The 21,591-nt window shown below is 44.9% G+C and overlaps 1 protein-coding gene and 1 pseudogene across 1 annotated transcript; both read left to right on the forward strand.

Moving 5' to 3' along the window:
- The first annotated feature begins 11,018 nt into the window (after positions 1 to 11,018).
- LOC111528194 lies at positions 11,019 to 11,363 on the forward strand (annotated as a pseudogene).
- A 2,115-nt stretch (positions 11,364 to 13,478) lies between these two features.
- On the forward strand, positions 13,479 to 18,683 carry TEX37 (testis expressed 37). The gene is made up of 4 exons (XM_023194911.3): positions 13,479 to 13,612; positions 14,457 to 14,493; positions 15,221 to 15,313; positions 18,153 to 18,683. The coding sequence occupies exons 2-4, from the start codon at positions 14,467 to 14,469 to the stop codon at positions 18,573 to 18,575; spliced, it is 543 nt and encodes a 180-aa protein (XP_023050679.1). The 5' UTR covers positions 13,479 to 13,612; positions 14,457 to 14,466; the 3' UTR covers positions 18,576 to 18,683.
- The last annotated feature ends 2,908 nt before the right edge of the window (positions 18,684 to 21,591 follow it).

Consider the following 21,591-nt stretch of genomic DNA (forward strand, 5'->3'; position numbering starts at 1 on the left):
CTCGGATGTTCAATAGGATATCAGTGACTTCCATCCAAAGATCACGAGGGACCCACCTGCAACTGAACAAATTTGAGTTTATTTCTAGTAGCAAATAACACATAAAATGGGAAGCTTTTGGAATGGGGTGTTAGAAAGTATCTATAATTGGGCCAGGCGTGGTGGCTCATGAGGTCAGGAGTTCAAGACCAGCCTGGTCAACATGGTGAAATCCCATCTCTACTAAAAATACAAAAATTAGCCAGGTGTGGTGGCATACGCCTGTAATCCCAGCTACTCGGGAGGCTGAGGCAGGAGAATTGCTTGAACCCGGGAGGCAGAGGTTGCAGTGAGCTGAGATTGTGCCACTGCACTATAGCCTGGGTGACAGAGCAAGACTCCGACTCAGGAAAAAAAAAAAGTATCTATAATTGGCTGGGGACAGCGGCTAATGCCTATAATCCCAGCACTTTGGAAGGCTGGGACTGGTGAATTGCTTGAGCCCAGGAGTTAGAGACCAGCCTAGGCAACATGGTAAAACCCTGTCTCTACAGAAAATACAAAAATTAGCTGGGCATGGTGGCATACACACCTGTGGTCTCCCTTGGGAGGCTGAGGTGGGAGGATTGCCTGAGCCTAGGAGGTTGAGGCTGTAGTGAACCATGATTGCATCACTGCACTCAGCCTGGCTGATAGAGTAAGACCCTGTGTCCAAAAAAAAAAAAAAAAATTAATAATAATAGTAATAATAAGAAAATAAAAATCTATTCTAGGATTTGAGCTTGTGTCAGGTGATTTGGGGGAGGGTTTAAGAGAGTTGGGTTTTGCTCTAGATGCAGATGTAATTCTGTAATCTTATTTTTGAGATGGCATCTCGCCCTTTTGCCCAGGCTGGAGTGAAGTGGTGCAACTCGGCTCACTGCAACCTCTGCCCCCTGGGTTCAAGCGATTCTCCTGCCTCAGCCTCCCGAATAGCTGGGATTACAGCCACCTGCTACCACTCCCGGCTAATTTTTGTATTTTTAGTAGAGATGGGGTTTCACCATGTTGGACAGGCTGGTCTCAAACTTCTGACCTCAGTTGATCCACCCACCTCGGCCTTCCAGAGTGCTAGGATTACAGGCATGAGCCACCGTGCCTGGTCTAATAATTCTTACCTATCAGGCAGGAGGAAAAAATAAAGGCTAAAGAAGCAGCAGTTACCATTAGGCTGGATAGGAAGTTTTTGGTTATTTTTGTGTCTGTCTTGGACAATGTTCATGTTTTGTCTGTGTTGAGACATGGCTATGGAAGAGTCTTGTTTTTGTCTTCATCCATCATGGTCACAATGGTCTTGTTTGATGTTGATGCTCTGAATTGTTTATGCCCCATAGAACACCAGAGCTTCCAGATCAGGAGCCACTTTTCTCTTTGAACGTTTTAGAAATTGTTTAAAATAAAAACCATCCCCCAAATTCCAGCATATAGATTGCCCTCTTTAGACCTTTTTCTCACCAGGTATGCAGAGGCCATAGACACTGTGGTTGAAAGTGTGAACTCTGACTCCTGGCAGCTGAGGCTGGAATCTTCCTTCTGTCACTTGACTGTGTGTGAACCTGAGCAAGTTATTTACTGTGATGGCTAATTTTATGTTTCAGCTTGCCTCTGATGACAGAGGTTAATTGTTTTAAAAATATCGGGCTAAAGGATGCCCAGATAGCTGGCAAAACACTATTTCTGGGTATGTCTCTGGGGGCATTTCCAGAAGAGATTAGCATTTCAATTGGTAGACCAAGTACAGATGAATACCCTTCTCAATGTGGGCAGGTGTCATCCAATCCACTGGGGACCTAAATACAACAAAAAAGCAGAAAAAGGGCAAATTTGCTGTCTTGCTGTTCAGGCTGAGATATCTGTCTTCTCCGGCCCTTATGCACATGGGTGCTCTGGTTCTCAGACCTTCAGACTCAGACTGAATGACACTGCCAGTTTACCTGGTTCTCTAGCTTACTGATGGCAAAGTGTGGGACTTCTTATCCTCCATAATCATGTGAGCCAATTCCTATAATAAATGTCTCTCTCTCCACGTATGTATGGAGATATATATATAAATACATATTAAAAAAATATAAATACATATAAAAAAATATATATATAAAATATATATAAATATACATATAATATATATATATAATACAGTTAGGGTGTTTTTTTTTGTTGTTGTTTGTGTGTGTGTTTTGTTTTTGAGATGGAGTCTCGCTCTGTCTCTTAGGCTGAAGTGCAGCGGCACAATCTTGGCTCACTACAGGTTCTGCCTCCCAGGTTCAAGCAATTCTTCTGCCTCAGCCTCTGGAGTAGCTGAGATTATAGGTGCGCACCACCACGCCCGGCTAATTTTTTTTTTTTTTTTTTTTTGTGAGACAGAGTTTCGCTCTTGTTGCGCTGGAGTGCAATGGCGCAATCTCAGCTCACTGCAACCTCTGCCTCCCGGATTCAAGCAATTCTTCTGCCTCAGCCTCCCAAGTAGCTGAGATTACAGGCATGCACCACCACACCTGACTAATTTTGTATTTTTAGTAGAGATGGCGTTTCTCCATGTAGGCCAGGCTGGTCTTAAACTCCTGACCTCAGATGATCCACCCACCTCAGCCTCCCAAAGTGCTGGGATTACAGGCGTGAGCCACCACGCCTGGCCTAGCGTGATGATTAAGTGAATTAAATCCACATAAAGCTGTCAGGACAGTACCCAGCACAGAGGATTGCCCTGTTGTTACTGTTACTACCGAATGTTCAGTCAATTCTCAAGTGCCTGGGGAGTTGTAGGAGCCTCTGGCTGTTGTCATTTCTTGTTTTTAGAGATGGAGTCTCACTCTGTCACCCAGGCTGGAGTGCGGTGGCGTGATCTCAGCTCACTGCAACCTCTGCCTCCCGGGTTCAAGCAATTCTCCTGTCTCAGCCTCCCGAGTAGCTGGGACTACAAGCGCATGCCACCATGCCCAACTAACTTTTTGTATTTTTCAGTAGAGACGGGGTTTCACCATATTGGTCAGGCTGGTCTTGAACTCCTGACCTCAGGTGATCCACCTGCCTCAGCCTCCCAAAGTACTGGAATTATAGGTGTGAGCCACCGTGCCCGGCCATCATTTCTTCTGCATTCTCTTCTTTCCTGTCTGTGCCCCATACTTACCTCACAGGTCTTCTTGAAAGGTCCCTGCGTCATGTTACTGTTGAGTGACATGTTCCATGCTCACTCTCACTTATTGAGCATGTACTCTATATCAGGCACTGGGCTGGACAGGGTATTCCCAGAGTTTTACTTTATTCTCCTGCACGGCAGGCATTTTTAGCCCTACTTTACCACTTCAGAAGGAAACTGAAGAGAGAATATAAGTAACTTACTCGAAGACACACAGTTTGTAAGTGGTAAAGCTGAGTTCAAGTGCAAAATCATCTAACTCTAAAACTTTTTCCTCTCTGCATTCAGCCTCCCCCATGAAAGTCCAGCACTGAAGGTCTTCATTGCACAGCCCCAGATGCCTTTCCAGCCTGACTTTTATTAAATATCCCCTATACAATCAAAGAGCATTATGAAGGGTCTAGCAGGCTCAGAGGAAGTCAAGAGGAAAAAGGCAGTTCAAATATTTTTTTTGTGGGGGAAGCAAAAAAAAAACCACAACTAAACAAAGACATGGACATGGCATAAAGTAAGTGACAAATATCTGCTGAAGTGCCATAAATGTTCAGAGAAAAGGGATGTGGGTGAGAATGAGCAGTCAGGAAGTGGTTCCCACCAGAAGCCAGGCAGTGGCTGAGGCTTCAGGGATGAACCAAATTTGGACAAGAGAAGGATGCTCCTTATCTAACACTTGATTTCATTGCTACCTGTTTTCTGCCATTTCTTCAGTCTCCCTCAACTCCAGATGACCCTGGCCTGCCTCTGCACTTCCCTGCATGTGCTTTCTTTGGACACTTCCTGCTTCCTCTCTCTCCCAGTGTGTAAAGTGCTGGATGGCAGGAACACAGCGTTTCTCATCTTTTATCATCATCCACCAACACTTTCCTTCCTATGACCACACACACACACACACACACACACCATCTAGCACCATGCCACACTCACCAAAGACAGTCAATACTTGTGTGTTGAACAAATGAAGCAAAAGGTCCTGAGTTCTTAGTTTAACAATTTCACAGGTCCTTTCTGTCTGGACGGAGGGAGAGGAAAACAAAGAACAAAGGGGACTAAGATGGCGTACTTCCGGGTTCTTCATCATCAACTTTTCCCGCCGGCGTGAAAATGTAGCCGGCGCCCAGGAAGGTGCAGATCAACTGGGCATGGGCCAGGTGAGGTCAATCCGAAGAGACCGAGATTTACCTGGCCGCACCTACGGAATGCCCCCAACACGCCGGTGTCCCGCCTATTGCCCTCCCACTCCCAGAAAAGCCACTCCGGGCAGGCCCGCGGCGCGACCTTCCTCGGCCCCTCCTCATAGGCGGGACCCAGGAACCTCGTGGGAGAAGGCAGGGGCGACTTTCTGGGCCTCCTCCGCGGAGACCAGTGAACCTCGTCTCCTCTTTCTATACATTGGCTACATAATAAAGTTTCCTTTTTATCTTGCCTACTTGTCTTTTCCTCTGGCCCCCGCTCTAGTGGTCGCATAAAACAAATCACTTTCGGCTATCATTTCTCAGGTACTGTGCACATTCACCACCCCGAAAGCATCCCAGACCGGACCTTGAATGGCTGTCTGCTTCTGTCCATCCCTGGAAGATTTTGGGCCTCAGCTCCCCCATCTATAAACAGTGGGGGTGGCCCAGCCATGGTCCTCTTACCCATGGGTAAGAATCACAGAATCTCCAATAAAGCTTGTTAAAAGTCCAGGGTTGGCTTCATTTCCCAGAGATTCTGACACAAGTGTGGCAGCAGAAATCTGGATTTTAATATGTATCCCAGGGGACTCTGAAGAAGAGGGTCATTGGGCTGCCCTTGGAGAAACCCTGTGCTAGGTGACCCAGCTAGTTTCTATGAATCTAGAATGGAAAAGGATGACAGACCCTGTGTGTGGGGCTCCTGAAGGCATCCAGTTGGGGACAGACCTCTCCGAAGCACAATTACGTCTCAATTTTCAGAGCCATCCACTTGAAACCTAATGACCCAGTGCGTTTGCAGCAGTGGGACAATCAGCGTCCCTGATCCCTCCTGGAGATGTGCTGATTCCGCAGGGCCCTTTAACGAAATGGATTCCTCTCCCCTTCCCTGCTGTGCGGCAGGGGCTGATCCTGAATTAACTCAAGATCTGTTTTTTGTTTGTTTGTTCTTCAGGTGAAGGGGTTCCTATTTCTGATGAGGGCCCTCCTGGCTAAGACATCTCGTTTGGGAAAGGCAGTGTTTGCTAAGCTCTTGGAGGCTCCAGGCTCCTGGAGAGGGAGCAATATCCCCACTGCGCTGGGGAGGAGGCCTTTGTAGTGTCGACCTGCTGTTTGTGTTTCAGGCTTTAAGGGAAGGGTTGCTCCTAATTAAAGGCATAAATGCTTTAATCCCTGGCCTGAGGGCTTCCCATAGCGCATTAGCCGTATTAGGAAGGAAATGGATTGTAATCCCTTTAATATAAACCTGGAGGAACTTGAGGGCTTCTGATTGGGGAGAAGAATTTCCTCCTGTGATTTAACAATATTAACATACTGAATTTGCATAGGCAGAAATATGGGGCCCAGCTCTCTCCAGGCTATGGTAGGAGATGTGGGAGTCACTCTCAGATGACTTTTGGGGTGTTCTTGTTCCTATTTCCGTCGAATGAATGAAGGTTACAATAATTTAACTCCTACAGCATACCAGACTAGGTGTTAAGTAATTGATATTTTTCTTCTTTAGTTTTCACATCTAACCCTGTTGTATATGTATGGGGTTATTTTCTCAATATAGATATTTAGATTTAGAGGTGAGTATCCTCACTGGAGGTAGCAGGGGAGAAGGAGGAATGATGCTTGTTGAGGGCCTTTGGTGTGCCCCTGCTTTGTATAACCTGTTTATTGGATCTTGTCCATACCCCCTTTTTTTGCATCCTTTAAAATAATGTTTATTTTAACATAACCGTGCTTCTAGAAATACACTCATATTTCTATATGAGTGTTTTTTTAAAATAATATCATTTGGTTTATCTTACTTTACACAATTTGAACCCAAAATGTGGATGTGATTTAAACTTTAAAAAAACAAGAGCCGGGCGCGGTGGCTCAAGCCTGTAATCCCAGCACTTTGGGAGGCTGAGACGGGTGGATCACAAGGTCAGGAGATCGAGACCATCCTGGCTAACACGGTGAAGCCCCGTCTCTACTAAAAAATACAAAAAACTAGCCGGGCGAGGTGGCAGGCACCTGTAGTCCCAGCTACCCCGGAGGCTGAGACAGGAGAATGGCGTGAACCCGGGAGGCGGAGCTTGCAGAGAGCTGAGATCCGTCCACTGCACTCCAGCCTGGGCGACAGAGCGAGACTCCATTTCAAACAAAACAAAACAAAAACAAAAACAAAAGCAGGATTTGCTTCGTGGGTTATTTTTCATCTCTTACAAATGTAGGGTAAGATTCTCCCTTGCCTGCTGCTAAAGGAGAAAATGAGAACCATGAAAACATTTACCCGTTTTGAACTTAAGAAAAAATCACATGTATTGTGTTGTAAAAACTTAAAAATTGGTACAACATGATGTTTTGCAGTGTTTCAGGGCAAGCTCACTCAAAGTTCAGTAACTATGTGGTAGTCTGGAGTGGAGGAAACCTGTGCAGGAATTGAGGATTTCAATCTCAGTGAAGAGGGCACCAAGCTCCTGGGAGTGAAGTGACTTGTCCACACTGCCACAACCAGTGGGTGGCTGAGCTGAGGGCCATGCCACTCCTGCAGCTTGTTGCACTAATGTCGCTGCATTGGCACTGAAGCTAAGAGATTCTGCAGAAACATGCCGGGCGCAGTGGCTCACGCCTGTAATCCCAGCACTTTGGGAGGCCGAGGTGGGCGAATCATGAGGTCAGGAGTTCGAGACCAGCCTGACCAACATGGGGAAATCCCATCTCTACTAAAAATACAAAAACTAGCTGGGCGTGGTGGTGCATGCCTATAATCCCAGCTACTCAGGAGACTGAAGCAGGAGAATCGCTTGAACCCAGGAGGCAGAGGTTGCAGTGAGCCAAGATCGTGTCACTGCACTCCAGCCTGGGTGACAGAGTGAGACTATCTCCAAAAAAAAAGGGAAAAAAAAAAAAAAAAAAAAAAACCTGACTGCAGTGAAGGTAGCACACAAAGGGGGTTAAAAAGAGGCTCGAGTACATGGACCAGCAAGGCCTGAGCACAAGTGCCAATGACCTTATCATCCTTCTGGCCTGATTTCCCTTCTACTGCCCTTGAATGCTCCATTTGGGAGGCACAGAATACCTTTTAGTGTCAGGGCAGTGTTGCTCTGCAGGGCTACTTGGGAGGCTACAGTACCTAAATTAGGTATATTGTCCATCCTCCCTGTTGGCTTCAAGTATCACCTACATCCAGCAATTCCAGAGTGTATAACATGTTCAGAACTTTCTTCTCTGAACTAGAAACCCTTTCGCTCATGGTGTTTACTCGCCTCTTCTTAGAAACCACACAGGCTCCAGAACTGGAATATGATCCCAACTGCACTCACAGATTTATTCCTGGTATTAGTTCATTTTCTGTTGCTTATAACAGAATATCTGAAACTGGGTAATTAATAAAGAAAAGTAATTTATTCCTCACAGTTACAAAGGCTGAGATGTCCAAGGTCAAGGGGCCGTATCTGGTGACAGCCTTCTTGCTGGTGGGAACTCTTTAGAGTCCCAAAGCAGAGCAGAGCATCACCTGGTGAGGGGCTGAGCATGCTAACGTGCTAGCTCAGGTCTCTTTTCCTCTTCTTCTAAAGACACCAGCTGCCCTCCCTTGATAACCCATTAATCCATTAACCCATGAATTCATTAATTCATGAAGAGCCCTCATGACTCAGTCACCTTGTAAAGTCCCCACCTCTCAATCCTGCCACATAGAAGATTAAGTTTCAACATGAGTTTTGGAGGGGACAAATATTCAAACCATAGCACTTCTCAAACTCCTTCTGCCTCCTTCTGCCCTTCCCACCTCAGCAAAGGACCATCAAGTTCCAATGGCTTATTTGAGAAATCTGGGAATCTTTTTGAACCTACTCTGTCTTGCCACTGCCTCTTCCTGATAATGATTAAATCCTGTGTGGTCTACTTTCCTAACATCTCTTGAACCTACTCACTTTTCTCCATATCTACTGCCATCTCATCCAACTGTCCCAGCCATCATCATCATCATCATCATCATCATCATCATCATCATCATCCAGTGGCCTACAATGGATAAAGTCAAAAGTTCTTCCCATACCTTGCTTGATGAGGTAGCATCCCCTCTCCAGCCTCATCTGGAGCTGCCCTTGTCCCTCCTGGCTCTGCTCCAGCAGAGCAGCTTCTCTTCTATACTTGGGAAGTCTATTTCCTGCCCTAGGGCAGTGAACAGAACTCTCCTTCCCCTTTAGAATTGAGTTAAAATGCCATTGCTTGAGGCAAGTCTTCTCTGACCAGATCCCAAGACTGGATCAACCTCCGCTACTCCACATTTCTCCTTCATGGCACTTGTCAAAATTGTAATGAAAGACTCACTTGTGTGATTATTTGAATATTATCTGCCATCGTACTGTAACTTCATAAGGACAGAGACTATTTCTATTTTATTTCGTTACCATAATTCCGGGCCCTTGCACAATGCCTGAGATACAGCAGGAACTCAAAAAATATGGGAGCAAATATTGGTATGAAGAACACTAAGCACCTTCACAGACATATCTGTTGACTTCCTATGCTCTTTTCAGGTAGATGTTACCTCTGTTTTACAGATGATCAAACTGCCTTTTATTAATCTTACATGATTTACTCAAAGACATGAGGATAGCAAGTATCAGAATTTGAATTCAGGACTCTAAAAGTGTACTTGGTAATATTTTTCTGAAAAAGACATACTTGGGTCACAAAAATCACTTGTTATGCCCCAGGGGTCACCTCTACTCTTATCCCTGTGGCCACTCTGTTCTTTGCCTTAGCCTTTGCCATCTCTTTGAGTTTTATTTAATTCACAAGCACTTCTTAAATCCCCACACTTAAGTGTCCATGCACTGAGTAATAAAAAGTAAGATCCAGCTCTTTCCCTCAAGAACCCCACAGTTAGGAGAAATAACTATGTGAGCTCTCCAACCTTGAATTTGTAGGTATTGTTTCAGCTGACAGTTACAGAAACTCATCTGAAATTGGCATTAGTAAGAAAGGGAAAGTACTGGCTCACATAAACTGCGAAGTGTAGATGTAGGTCAAACTTCAGGCATGATTATATCCAGGGGCTCAGTGTTAGTCAAAATGCTATTGCTGTTTCTATCTCTTGGGTATTTTTTTCTTTGTGCTGATTTTATTATTGGCCTGACTTTCTCTACACAGTGGCTTCAGGCAGCTTGAGGCTCACATGGTTCTTAGTGCCTGCTGTTTCAGCTCTTCCTTCCCAAGAGCTAGGGATGACACTCATCAGTCCAGCTTGGATCATGAGCCTCTCCCTGAATCAATCACTGTGGCCTAGAGAGTGGAATATTCTGGTGGCAACGTGCCCATTTAGAGTTGGAGTAGGATCAGCACCACCCACACCATGTGACCCCCAAATGGGAGTGTCTTAGTCCATTTTTTGTTGCTATAACAGAATACAACAGACTAGATAATTTATAAAAAAACAGAAGTTTAAGGCTGAGCCTGGTGGCTGATGCCTTGTAATCTCAGCACTTTGGGAGGCCGAGGCAGGCAGATGAATTGAATTCAGAAGTTCGAGACCAGCCTGGCCAACATGGTGGAAACTTGTCTCTATTAAAAATATGAAAAAAGTTAGTTAGGCGTGGTGGTGCATGCCAATAATCCTAGTTACTCAGGAGACTGAGGTGGGAGGATTGCTTGAACCCAAGAGGCACAAATTGCAGTGAACCAAGATTGCGCCATTGCACATTCCAGGCTGGGCAACAGAGCAAGACTCCATCTCAATAAAAAACAAAAACAACAACAAAACCCAGAAGTGTATTTGGCTCATGGTTTTTGAGGTCAGGAAGTTCAAGGGCATGGCAACGGCTTCCGGCAAGGCCTTTCATACTGTATTATAACATGGTACAAAAGTGGGAGGGCAAGCGAGTGTGTGCAAAAGTGGTGAAACACAAGGGGCGGCCTCACTTTATAACAACTGGCTTTTGGGGTAACTAATCCAGGCCTGAGACAGCAATAACTCACTCACTATGGCGAGAATTAACGCAGTCCCAAGAAAGCGGCATTAATCCCTCTTAACCACCTAATCGAATCTTAAAAGGCCTCACCTCCCAACACTGCCATGCTGGGGACTAAATTTCTAACACATGAATTCTGTGGACACACTCAAACCAAAGAAAGGCAAGAAACAGTTCTCTGAGGGGAAGTTGGCATTCCATTAAAGAAAGAAGAGGAATGCCAGAGATTTCCAGCTGACTCAATCTCTTGACCTTGCCCATCATTCACTTCTTTTTAGGCACATGGCTCATTCTTCTTGTTCTCAGTGATTCTTGCCTTTAGGCTTTGCACTGGCTGATTGTTGTTTCTGGAATCAGCCTCCAGATCTTTGCATGGCTCGTTCTTTCCCATGCTTCAGATCTCTACTATAACATCACCCTCTCAGAGAGACCTTCTTGGACCTCCCATCTGAAGTGCCCACTAGTCATCCTCTTGTGCATCACTTGGCTTATTTTCTCTATCTATGGAGGGGGACCTACTTATGACTGTGTTTACTCTGTGTTTTCATCTCACTGGAATGTAAGCAGAGATTTCCATCTATTTTTGTCATTCTTGTATCTATAAAGTTGAGAACAATGCCCAAACACAAAACAAGTGCTCAGTAAATATTGGTTGGATAAATGAGTCTATGGTGGCACCTAGTGAGATAAAGGAAAGCTTTATGGAGGAGGTGTCCCTTAAAGAACGTGGATTATTAAAATCCCAACCTCAAGGCTGGGGCCAAGGATATTTTGGTGGCTACAGATGTGGCTGGTCATGGTATTGACATCCAAGATGTGTCTATGGTTGTCAACTATGATAAGGCCAAAAATAATGAAGATTACATGCACGACATTGGCTGCACGGGACGAGCAGGCAAGAGTAGGGTGGCCATCACCTTCCTCACAAAAGAGGACTCTGCTGTGTTCTACGAGCTGAAGCAAGCCATCCTGGAAAGCCCAGTGTCTTCCTGTCCCCCCGAACTAGCCAACAACCCAGATGCCCAGCATAAGCCAGGCACCATCCTCACCAAGAAGTGCCAAAAAGAGACCATCTTTGCCTGACACAGCACTCTTCCTGTGGGCTGAGGGCATCTCCGAAGCTGCCTGATGCCTGTTCTTTAGAAACCTCACATCCCTCTTTCCAGGTCCTCATTGTTGGGTTATGGGGGCTTAGGAAAACAATCAGACTCTAGCCCAGACCCTCAGGTCGGGAGGCCTGCATGTGGGGCTGCAAAAGGAGAGGACAACGCTGTTGGAGGCAGGGAGAGGAAATTACCACAGCTTTTTGGCCCAGCTCTGCCCTTCTTTGCTTTGGGATTGCACTGGGCCATCAGCTCATGCCAGGCTATGGGGGCAGCCATTTGGCATTGCTGCCCAGACTGAACAGAAACCTGGCTGCCTGATGGGACCTCCTTTGGCACAGACTGGACTGTGTAACTGTATAAACTGCAGCAGCATCGTTGCCCTAGATGCCCCAGGGGACCTGGCACAATGAAGATTACGGACAGTGGAATCTTACTCTCATCTGGACAGCTGTTTTCCTGTTTGGATGGTAAAGTCAAGCGCCTTTAGACCTGTGCATAGCCCCGTACCAAGGGGTGCTATGTGCTCTAGGCATCCCCTCCCCCAGGGGATTTTCTGAGTAGATGGGGGGACAGGGTGCACTGGCTATGTCCATCTTTGTCACTGAGCGAAATCTCTGTTTTCTATTCTCTGAGAAGATAAGTTTGTAGGTTCTGAGAATAAATACGTGAATATTTTTAAAAATTATATATATAATATAATATATATAACATGTATATGTTTAATATAATATATATAATTAAATATACATATTTATATATAATTACATAAAATATATAAAATATACATAAATATATGTACAATTTAACATATATAACAAAGTTTACCATTTTAATCACTTTTATGTGCATAATCCAGTGGCATTAAATACATTCACAATGGGCAACCATCACCACCATCCATTCCCAGAACTTTTTACAATATTCTGAAACAGAAACTTCATATCCATTAAACAACAACTCCCCATTCCGCCCCTCAGTCTCTGGCAACTATCATTCTACTTTCTATCTCTATGAACTGTACTTCTCTAGGTACCTCACAGAAGCGGAATCATGCAGCATTTGTCTTTTTGTGACTGGCTTATTTTGCTTTATTTCACTTAGCATAATGTCCTCAAGATTTATCCATGCTGTAGCATGTGTCAGAATTGCCTTCCCTTTTTTTTTTTTTTTTTTTCTTAAATTTTGTTTCGAGACAGAGTCTTGCTCTGTCACCCAGGCTGGAGTGCAGTGGTGTGATCTCGGCTCACGGCAACCTCTGCCTCCCGAGTTGAAGCAATTCTTCTGCCTCAGCCTCCTGAGTAGCTGGGACTACAGGCTTGCACCACCACGCCCGGCTAATTTTTGTATTTTTAGCAGAGACAGGGTTTCTCCATGTTAGTCAGGCTGGTCTGGAACTCCTGACCTCAGGCAACCCGCCTGCCGCGGCCTCCCAAGTTGCTGGGATTACAGGCATGAGCCACTGCGCCCGGCCTCCCTTTTAAGGCTGAATAATATTCCATTGTATATATATAACGAATCCATTCATCTCTGAAGGACATTTAAGTTGTTTCTACCTTTTGACTATTGTGAATCATGCTGTTGTGAACATTGGGGTACAGGTATCCATTTGAGCCCTTGCTTTCAATTCTTTTTTGTTTATAACTAGAAGTGGTCTTGCTAAATCATATGGTTTTAATTTCTCCACATCCTCACCAAAGCTTGTTTCTATATTTCTTTTTTATTGTAGTCACACACTATGAATGTCAAAAAGTATGACATTTTGACAATTTTGAGCCAGCCTGTCAGGCAACCGAGGCCTGGGTGGCAGTCTATGGTGCAAAGTGGATTTAGTCACACACAGTCTGGTGTTATAAACCACGTGGGCTCTATTTACCTTCCTCTCCTAGGAATAGAAAGATTCTGTAGAGTGTCAGAAAGCACTGGTCCCCAAGACCTTCCAATGCTGCCAGGATTCATGTTGGCTCTAGTGAGCCAGGGACAGGGGAACTGACCTGCAGGCAGCCCGAGCAGCCACCCACCCACCCACCTCACAATGACAGGGACCCTCATCATAGGTCAGAGCTCAACTCAAAGACAGGCGTGGCAGTGGGACACAGCAACAGGACTCTCCATGTGGCAAGGGCACCTGGAGGTGGGAGTGCAGGAGTGCCTTCTTGCCCTGGCAGAAGAAAGGGTCAGCTCTGTCTGCATGGCAGCTGGTCCCCAGCCCTAGGAGAGAAGCTGTCTGTGAGCAAAAGGAAGGGAACACAGGGGTTTGTTGAGGTCTGGGCGCCACCCTGCTGGGCCACTGTCTGCTAAAGGGAGTGGGGCTTAGGGGAGGGTTCCCTGGAAATGCAGTGGAGTACCCCTCAAGGATCTAGGGGGCCATGCACACAAGGAGTCTGTGCAGCGAGGACCCTGCTAGGACTTTAGGGCTGGAAGGGAGGGGTCGGAGTTAGGCCTACAAACTATTGTTGTTCAACTGGGAATGCAGAACTTTCTTCACCTTGGATACTCCGCTCTGAATAAAGGTGGCTCTGAGTCCTAGGCCTGGGCCTTCCTCCATCCAGGGGGATTGCTGAGGCCTGGTTCAGAGGAACATGTGAGCTGGAGCCAGTTCATACTGGCTCACAAGAGCCCATCCTGTGCATATCTGTGCAACTCAGTGCCAATGATATTATATTGATAGCCTGAAATGAGCCATGATAGGAGCATTTACACCACAGAAATTGGCAGATGCTATAAACCCAGGGCCTATTTTCCCTGAAAACATGGTTGTTAAACATTTACCAGCACTTCACTTGCCCTAGGATCAGATATACCTCTCAAACAGTAAACCTGATCAGTAAATCTGATCTTCTACACAACCCTCATTCTTCCTGAGTCCTGCTCCAGCCCTTTTGTCCCAGGGACCCTGGTATCACCACCAACCCCTTGATGATGGAGTGACATGCAGGGTGGGAGCCCAGGGAAGATGGGGAGGAGTGGCTAAGAGAGCTGGGGCAGCCATGCTGGGTTGGCACAGCTTGAAGATAGTGGCTGCTTTCCTTGTCTGTGGCAGAGCAGGGCTAAACAACTTGTCTGTGTCTAGGTCTTTTGCCATGGCAGGTGTGAAATACCCGGGACAGGTGAGTGATGGTCTCAGAGTTGGGTAGCCTCAGCAAGCCCCTGGAAGGGCCAGGCTCCTTGAGGCTCCTCCTTCTCATCTTTCTGGAATGATGGTTTTGGGGATTTTTTTTTGTTTGTTTTATTTTTTTGGTTTTTTGTACAAGAAGAAGATAACTGAGTTCTCTTCTTTATAATTTTCTGAGGGTTCAGTTATTTACTCAGCATGCGCTTATTAGGCACCCACAGTGTGCCAGGCCCTGTGCTGGGCTTTGGGACTGCAGAGATGTCTAAGTACACTAAACCTGATCTAGTGTACTTTATTAAATCCATCGCAGTACACACTGTAAGTGCTGTTGTGGAGGATTGTGAGGAACAAGGAAAGGGTTTAACTCTTGGGAGGTGGAGAATAAAAGGGTGGGAGAGATGTTTTGGGGAAGTGACATTTAGTCTGGGTCTTGGAGGATAGATAGGAGTTCGCTAGTCTGTGAGGAGGGCAACTTGCATTTCCATCAGGAGATAGGAAAAAGCACATGCCAGGCCCATGCGAGTGGGAGGAAGTGAGGCTGGAGTAGAGAGGGCAGGAAGGTGGTGGGATGGTAAAAGTGGGTCACAGTCAGATCATCTGGGCTCTGAATGTCAGGCCCAAAGTCAGCCTTTGTCCTACAAACAGCAAGAAGCCATTGAATGGCTTTAAGCGGAGGAGTGACAAGGGGGAATCTCTTGTTTTATATTCTCCTTGTGCTTTAGGACCCTGTGGATTTAGACATATACCAAAGCTCCCACATGGTCGACTATCAACCCTACGGGAAGCACAGATACTCCAGGGTCACGCCGCAAGAGGTAGGAAGGCACGCAAGTCCTGTCATTCAATCAACTGTCCACTGAAATCCCCTCTATTGCTTCATTTGTATTACAAATGTGGACATTTGGGCACTTGTTAGAACAGTATCCAATGCCAGGAGATGTGACTTAGAGCTCTTTTATGTGCATGTGCATGTATGCATTTTTTTTTTTTTTTTTTTTTTTGAGACGGAGTCTCACTCTATCACCCAGGCTGGAGTGTAGTGGCACAATCTCGGCTCACTACAAGCTCTGCCACCTGTACGGGTTCAAGCAATTCTCCTGCTTCAAACCCCTGAGTCGCTGGGATTACAGGTGCCTGCCACCACATTGGCTAATTTTTGTATTTTTAGAAGAAATGGGATTTCACCATTTTGGCCAGGCTGATCTTGAACTCCTGACCTCGTGATTCACCTGCCTTGGCCTCCCAAAGTGCTGGGATTACAGGCGTGAGCCACTGTGGCCGGCCATGTGTGTATGTTTTCAAATGTATATCAAATACGTCATGCATACAAAAGGTTGTAAATAATGCACATTTACAGTTTAAATTACACTGATAAACACCGATATAACCATTACAGACAGTTTAAAACATGGCACATTAACAGTAGCAGTACCTTGTAGCCTCTTGGGTAGCCCACAGACTTACCCCTCCTCCCATCTCCAGAAGTGGTTAGTCATTCCCTTGTAGGCCAATTGCAGTGGCTCACACCTGTAATCCCAGCATTTTGGGAGGCCAAGGCAGGCAGGAGTTGAGGCCAGGGGTTTGAGACCAGGAGTTTGAGGCCAGCAGTTTGAGACCAGCCTGGCTGATGTGGTGAAATCCCGTCTCTACAAAAATTACAAAAATTAGCCTGACGTGTTGGTGCACGCTTGTATTCTCAGCTCTCTGGAAGACTGAGACAAGAGAATCGCTTGAACCCGGGAACCAGAGCAAAACTCTATTCTCCCCTCAAAAAATCATTCCCTTGTGTGTTTTTCTAAAAACTCATTTTACCTTATATGTATATATCCCTTCAAACAAATTGTTTGGTTTTGCCTTTTTGAACTTTATTACATATTGGATTTGTACCCTTCCACAATTGTCACTTTTTGCTAAACATTGTGGCATATTATTCATTTTCTGCTGCATAGTATTACATTGTGTGAATATGCCACAGTGTACTGTATTTGTCTCTTCTGTATCTGTCTCTTCTTATTGGTGGATATTTGGGTGCTTTGTTCCTACTCTTCCCACTCCCAAATGCTGCATTGAAGATAAGACACATCCTAATGTTCAAGTGTTTATCCGTTCCAGGAGTAGAATTGTTTGTCATGGAGTATTAGGTAAAATCACTGTTTTCCAGAGCGGTTGCACCAATTTACATTCTAGCCAGCAGGAGACAGTTACTTCTGTTGCTCTGCAATCTTGCCATTGCTTGGTATTGGCAGACATTTTAACTTTTGCCAGTTTGGTGGGTGCAAAATCATATTTTCCTGTGGTCATAATTTTCATTTCACTGACTATTAATGAGGTTGGACACCTTTTCATTTGTTGATGGAGATTTGTTATTTTATAAAATGTCTGTTCATGTCTTTTGCTCATTTTTCTACTGGGTTGCTTGTCTTTTTCTTATTAATTTGTAGGAGTTCTAAAAACTATTCTAAGCATTTTTCCTTTTTTTTTTTTGAGGAGTCTGGCTCTGTTGCCCAGGCTGGAGTGCAGTGGTGCAATCTCGGCTCACTGCAACCTCCGCCTCCTGGGTTCAAGCGATTCTCCTGCCTCAGCCTCCCGAGTAGCTGGGATTACAGGCGTGCACCACCACACCCAGCTAATTTTTGTATTTTTAGTAGAGATGAGGTTTCACCATGTTGGCCAGGCTGGTCTCGAACTCCTGTCCTCAAGTGATCCACTCACCTCGGCCTCCCAAATTGCTGGGATTACAGGTGTGAGCCACCACATCTGGCCCTAAGCATTTTTCATTTGTCAGTTATATATGTGGATAAACTCTTCTCCAGTTTGTGGTTTGTCTTTTCACTAAATATTTCAGGGAGTGTGAATTCTGATTTTTAATATAGTTAGATTTATCAGTTTTTTCCTTTATCATTTTCTCTTTTCAAGATTACCTAAAAATCTTTTCTTGGCCGGGTGCGGTGGCTCAAGCCTGTAATCCCAGCACTTTGGGAGGCCGAGACGGGCGGATCACGAGGTCGGGAGATTGAGACCATCCTGGCTAACACGGTGAAACCCCGTCTCTACTAAAAAATACAAAAAGTTAGCCGGGCGAGGTGGCGGGCACCTGTAGTCCCAGCTACCTGGGAGGCTGAGGCAGGAGAATGGCATAAACCCAGGAGGCGGAGCTTGCAGTGAGCTGAGATCCGGCCACTGCACTCCAGCCCGGGCAACAGAGCGAGACTCCGTCTCAAAAAAAAAAAAAAAAATCTTTTCTTGTCCTGAGGTTTGCCCACTGAGAAAAGAAGATCTAAACAAACAAAGATGGATCAATTTCTGAGATGTTATTTAATGGAAGCAAAGTGTGGAATGGAATATAATATTCATCATTTCTGTACAAACCAAGGGAAGAAGATATACACATACATGTTTATATGCACATCAAATATTTCTAGAGAGATACAAAAAACACTGATAGCAGTGGTTGTCTCTGGAGATGGGAACCGTTATGTATATGTTACTGTATATGTTACCATATATGTATATGCTGTATATGTTACCATTCAAGGACTAATTTAAAGTTTTAAAAAAATAAAGAAGGGTGTGCTCTGTCTTGGATGCTTCCAAGAAAAGCTACATCATCTCTCGTCTCTCACCCCTCCATTCATGTGTGATTTGTTTCCACAGCAGGCAAAGCTCGATGCTCAACTCCGGGACAAAGAGTTTTATAGGCCCATCCCTAACCCCAAGCCCAAGCTAACGGATGGGTACCCTGCTTTCAAAAGAACCCACATGACTGCCAAAGACCTGGGACTTCCTGGCTTCTTCCCATCACAGGAACATGAGGCCACATGGGAGGACGAGCGCAAGTTCACCAGTACCTGCCATTTCACATATCCAGCTTCCCATGATCTGCACCTGACCCAGGGTGACCCCAAACAGGTCCTCCGGAGTGCTGACTTTCCGTGTCTCCTGGATCCCAAGTACCAGCCTGCTGCAGAGATAGCCAAAGGCTACCTGCTACTGCCAGGGTGTCCCTGTCTTCATCACCATATAGTCAAGGTCCCTATCTTGACCCGGTGGGGACCCTTGATGCCATTTTACCAGTAGGAAGGATGAAAATACCTTCCAAAGACTCTTCCAAGGGCATGTGGAAATCCTATGACCTTGGAGTGCAGAGAGGAGAACTGAAAATAAAACTAGAAAGATGTCCCAACTGCAATGGGACCCTGGGATCATGTTCATTCTACCTCTCTCCCTGGGCTGCCCTGGGCTACAGCATGCCCATTGCGGAGAGAGGAAAAGAGGGAGGGAGGGAGGGGAAATCAGTGTGCATTCAGAACTGAAATTTGTGTCATGTTTCATTATAAGTAAGAATCCTGGCCAGGTGCTGTGGCTCATGCTTATAATCCCAGACTTTAGGAAGCCAAGGCAGGTGGATCACGTGAGGTCAGGAGTTCAAGACCAGCCTGGCCAACATGGTAATACAAAAATTAGCCAGGTGTGGTGGCTTACACCTGTAGTCCCAGCTACTCAGGAGGCCAAGGCACAAGAATCACTTGAACCCAGAAGGTAGAGGTTGCAGTGAGCTGAGATCGTGCCACTGCACTCCAGCCTGGGCAACAGAGTGAGACTTGGTCTCGTGCGGGTGGAGGGAGCAGGGAAGAGTCCTGTTGTAAAGATTCTTACTGTTTTAAGCATTTATTTATAAAGTTGGGAAAAGTGTGTTTCCCACAGTCATTGGCTGTGATTCCAAAACCTGAGGTGCTGTTGGATAACTGAAATATTCTTATTTTAGTTTATCCATCACTCCTGCCTTGTAGCAATCAACAGCAACAGTTTAAAGGGCATTGTTTCATACTTTTCTTCTTGCTCAGTGGAATGCACGTAAACATACATACGTATGAGTCAGTGAGGAAATAGGTTAAGCGGCTATAACAAAGAGAACCAAAACACAGTAACTTGACCAACATGCTAGTTTATTTCTCTCTTGCCTAATAGTTCAGAGGTAGACAGTTAGGAGGATAGAACATGTTTGTTGTGGCTTCATCTCTAGGTCCAAGGTGGATGCTATGACCTAAATTATGTATCCCACAAATGCATATGTTGAAATTCTAACCCCCAACGTGATTATATTCAGAAATAAAGCTTTTAGGAGACAATTAACGTTAATTGAGGGTGTAAGAGTAGGGCCTTAATCCAGCAGGACACCTCTTCTAATAGGCGTCCTTATTAGAAAAGGAAGAGAAAGAGATCTGTCCATCCATGTGCATGCACTGAGGAATGGTCATGGGAGGATGCTCTGAAGGCAGCTGTGTCCAGGTCAGGAAGAGAGCCCCCACCAGAGACCAAATCCTGCTGGACCTTGAACTTAGACTTTCCAGCCTCCAGAACTGTGAGAAAATAAATTGCTGTTGTTTTAGTTGCCCAGTCTGTGGTATTTTGTTATGGCAGCGCAGGCTGACTGATACAGTGGTTGATTCAGTTGACATTTTTCAGTTAGCAGAAAGAACAATAACCAGGGGATACAGATACTTTTCTTTTAGCAGCACAATGCAGAAATGATATTCTTCACTTACTGTCTTGTCCCCTCGGTCAGAGCTTAATTATACAGCCATACCAAACCCTGAGGAAGGCCGGGAAGTATAATCTTTATTTTGGATGGCCATGTTCCCAGCTAAAAATGAGGGGTTTATTAGTTTAGAAGGAGAGGATAGATTTTGGTTGTGACTATCCAGCTTTGCACAATGCATGAGAAATCTTTTGCTTTGGGATCATACTGTACACCAGTGTTTCCCCTAGGGAATCTTATTAAAATGCAATTTTGATTCTGTAGTTCTGGGGTGTACATTCTGCATTTCCAACAAGCTCCCACTATTCTATTTCCTACCTCTATGAGATCAACTTTTAAAAAAACTCCACAGATGAGTGAGAACATGCATGATGCCAATGCTGCAGGACTGTAGGGCACTCTGGAGTAGCCAGGCTGGACACAATACTCTGCAGGCTGATTTCCCCCCCACTTATAGATTTAATTACTTTTAATGACTACCTAATATTCCACTGAATTGATGGATGTGGATGTATTACAATTTCACTATTAGTGGATAGTCATGCTTTTCCAGTTTTTCCTGTACACTTAGTGCTGTGATAACTACTCATGAACATATATCCTTACCTATTGATGTTTTTATTTCTGTAAGACAGAATCCTACAAGTTATCTAGATGGTGGGCACCATCTAAATAAGCTCTAAAATTATGGAATTTTAGATATGTAATGTGATAATATTTTTTCTAGCGTAAAATACCTTAGTAGAATACCTTACTTAATAGTAGAATACTACTTAATAGTAGAATACCTTAGTACTGAAATCCCTTCAGTAGAAAATATTGCAAAGTGAAGAAAAGTTTGAAAGAAGAAAAGCAGACCACCTATAAAATCCCACTACTCAGTGATAACTACTGTTAATATTTTGATGCCAGGGTGGCAGGATAAAGGTTAAAATCTTGACTTTTTGTTTTATTTTAGTTTTTGTTTTTTTGAGATAGGATTTCACTCTTATTGTCCAGGCTGGAGTGTGATGGCACCATCTCAGCTCACTGCAACCTCCACCTCCCGGGTTCAAGTGATTCTCCTGCCTCAGTCTCCCAAGTAGCTGGGATTACAGGTGCATGCCACCAAGCCCAGCTAATTTTTGTATTTTTAATAGAGATGGGATTTCACTATGTTAGCCAGGCTGGTCTCAAACTCCTGACCTCAGGTGATCCATCCGCCTTGGCCTCCCCAAATGCTGGGATTACAGGTGTGAGCCAGCACACCCAGCCAAAATCTTGATTTTGGAGTCAGACAAAACTGAGGCTTCACCTATGCCTTAATTTACTATTTACTAGCTGAGAGATGTTCTAGAAAATCTCTCTGAACGTCAACTCTCTCATCTGTAAGAGGCATTAATAATGCTCCTATCTTATAAGTGAACCCTGAGCAGTGCCTGAGATAGTCAGTGAGACCTTTTGTACACATATTTACAAAATTCACACTGAATTCTGTAATTATTTTTGTTTTTCTGTTTTTGGGCAATAATACATTTTATTAAGGTATTTTTTCTTTTCTTTTTTTTTTTTTTT

Source organism: Piliocolobus tephrosceles, chromosome 15, assembly GCF_002776525.5.
Source record: "Piliocolobus tephrosceles isolate RC106 chromosome 15, ASM277652v3, whole genome shotgun sequence".
NCBI lineage: Eukaryota > Metazoa > Chordata > Mammalia > Primates > Cercopithecidae > Piliocolobus > Piliocolobus tephrosceles.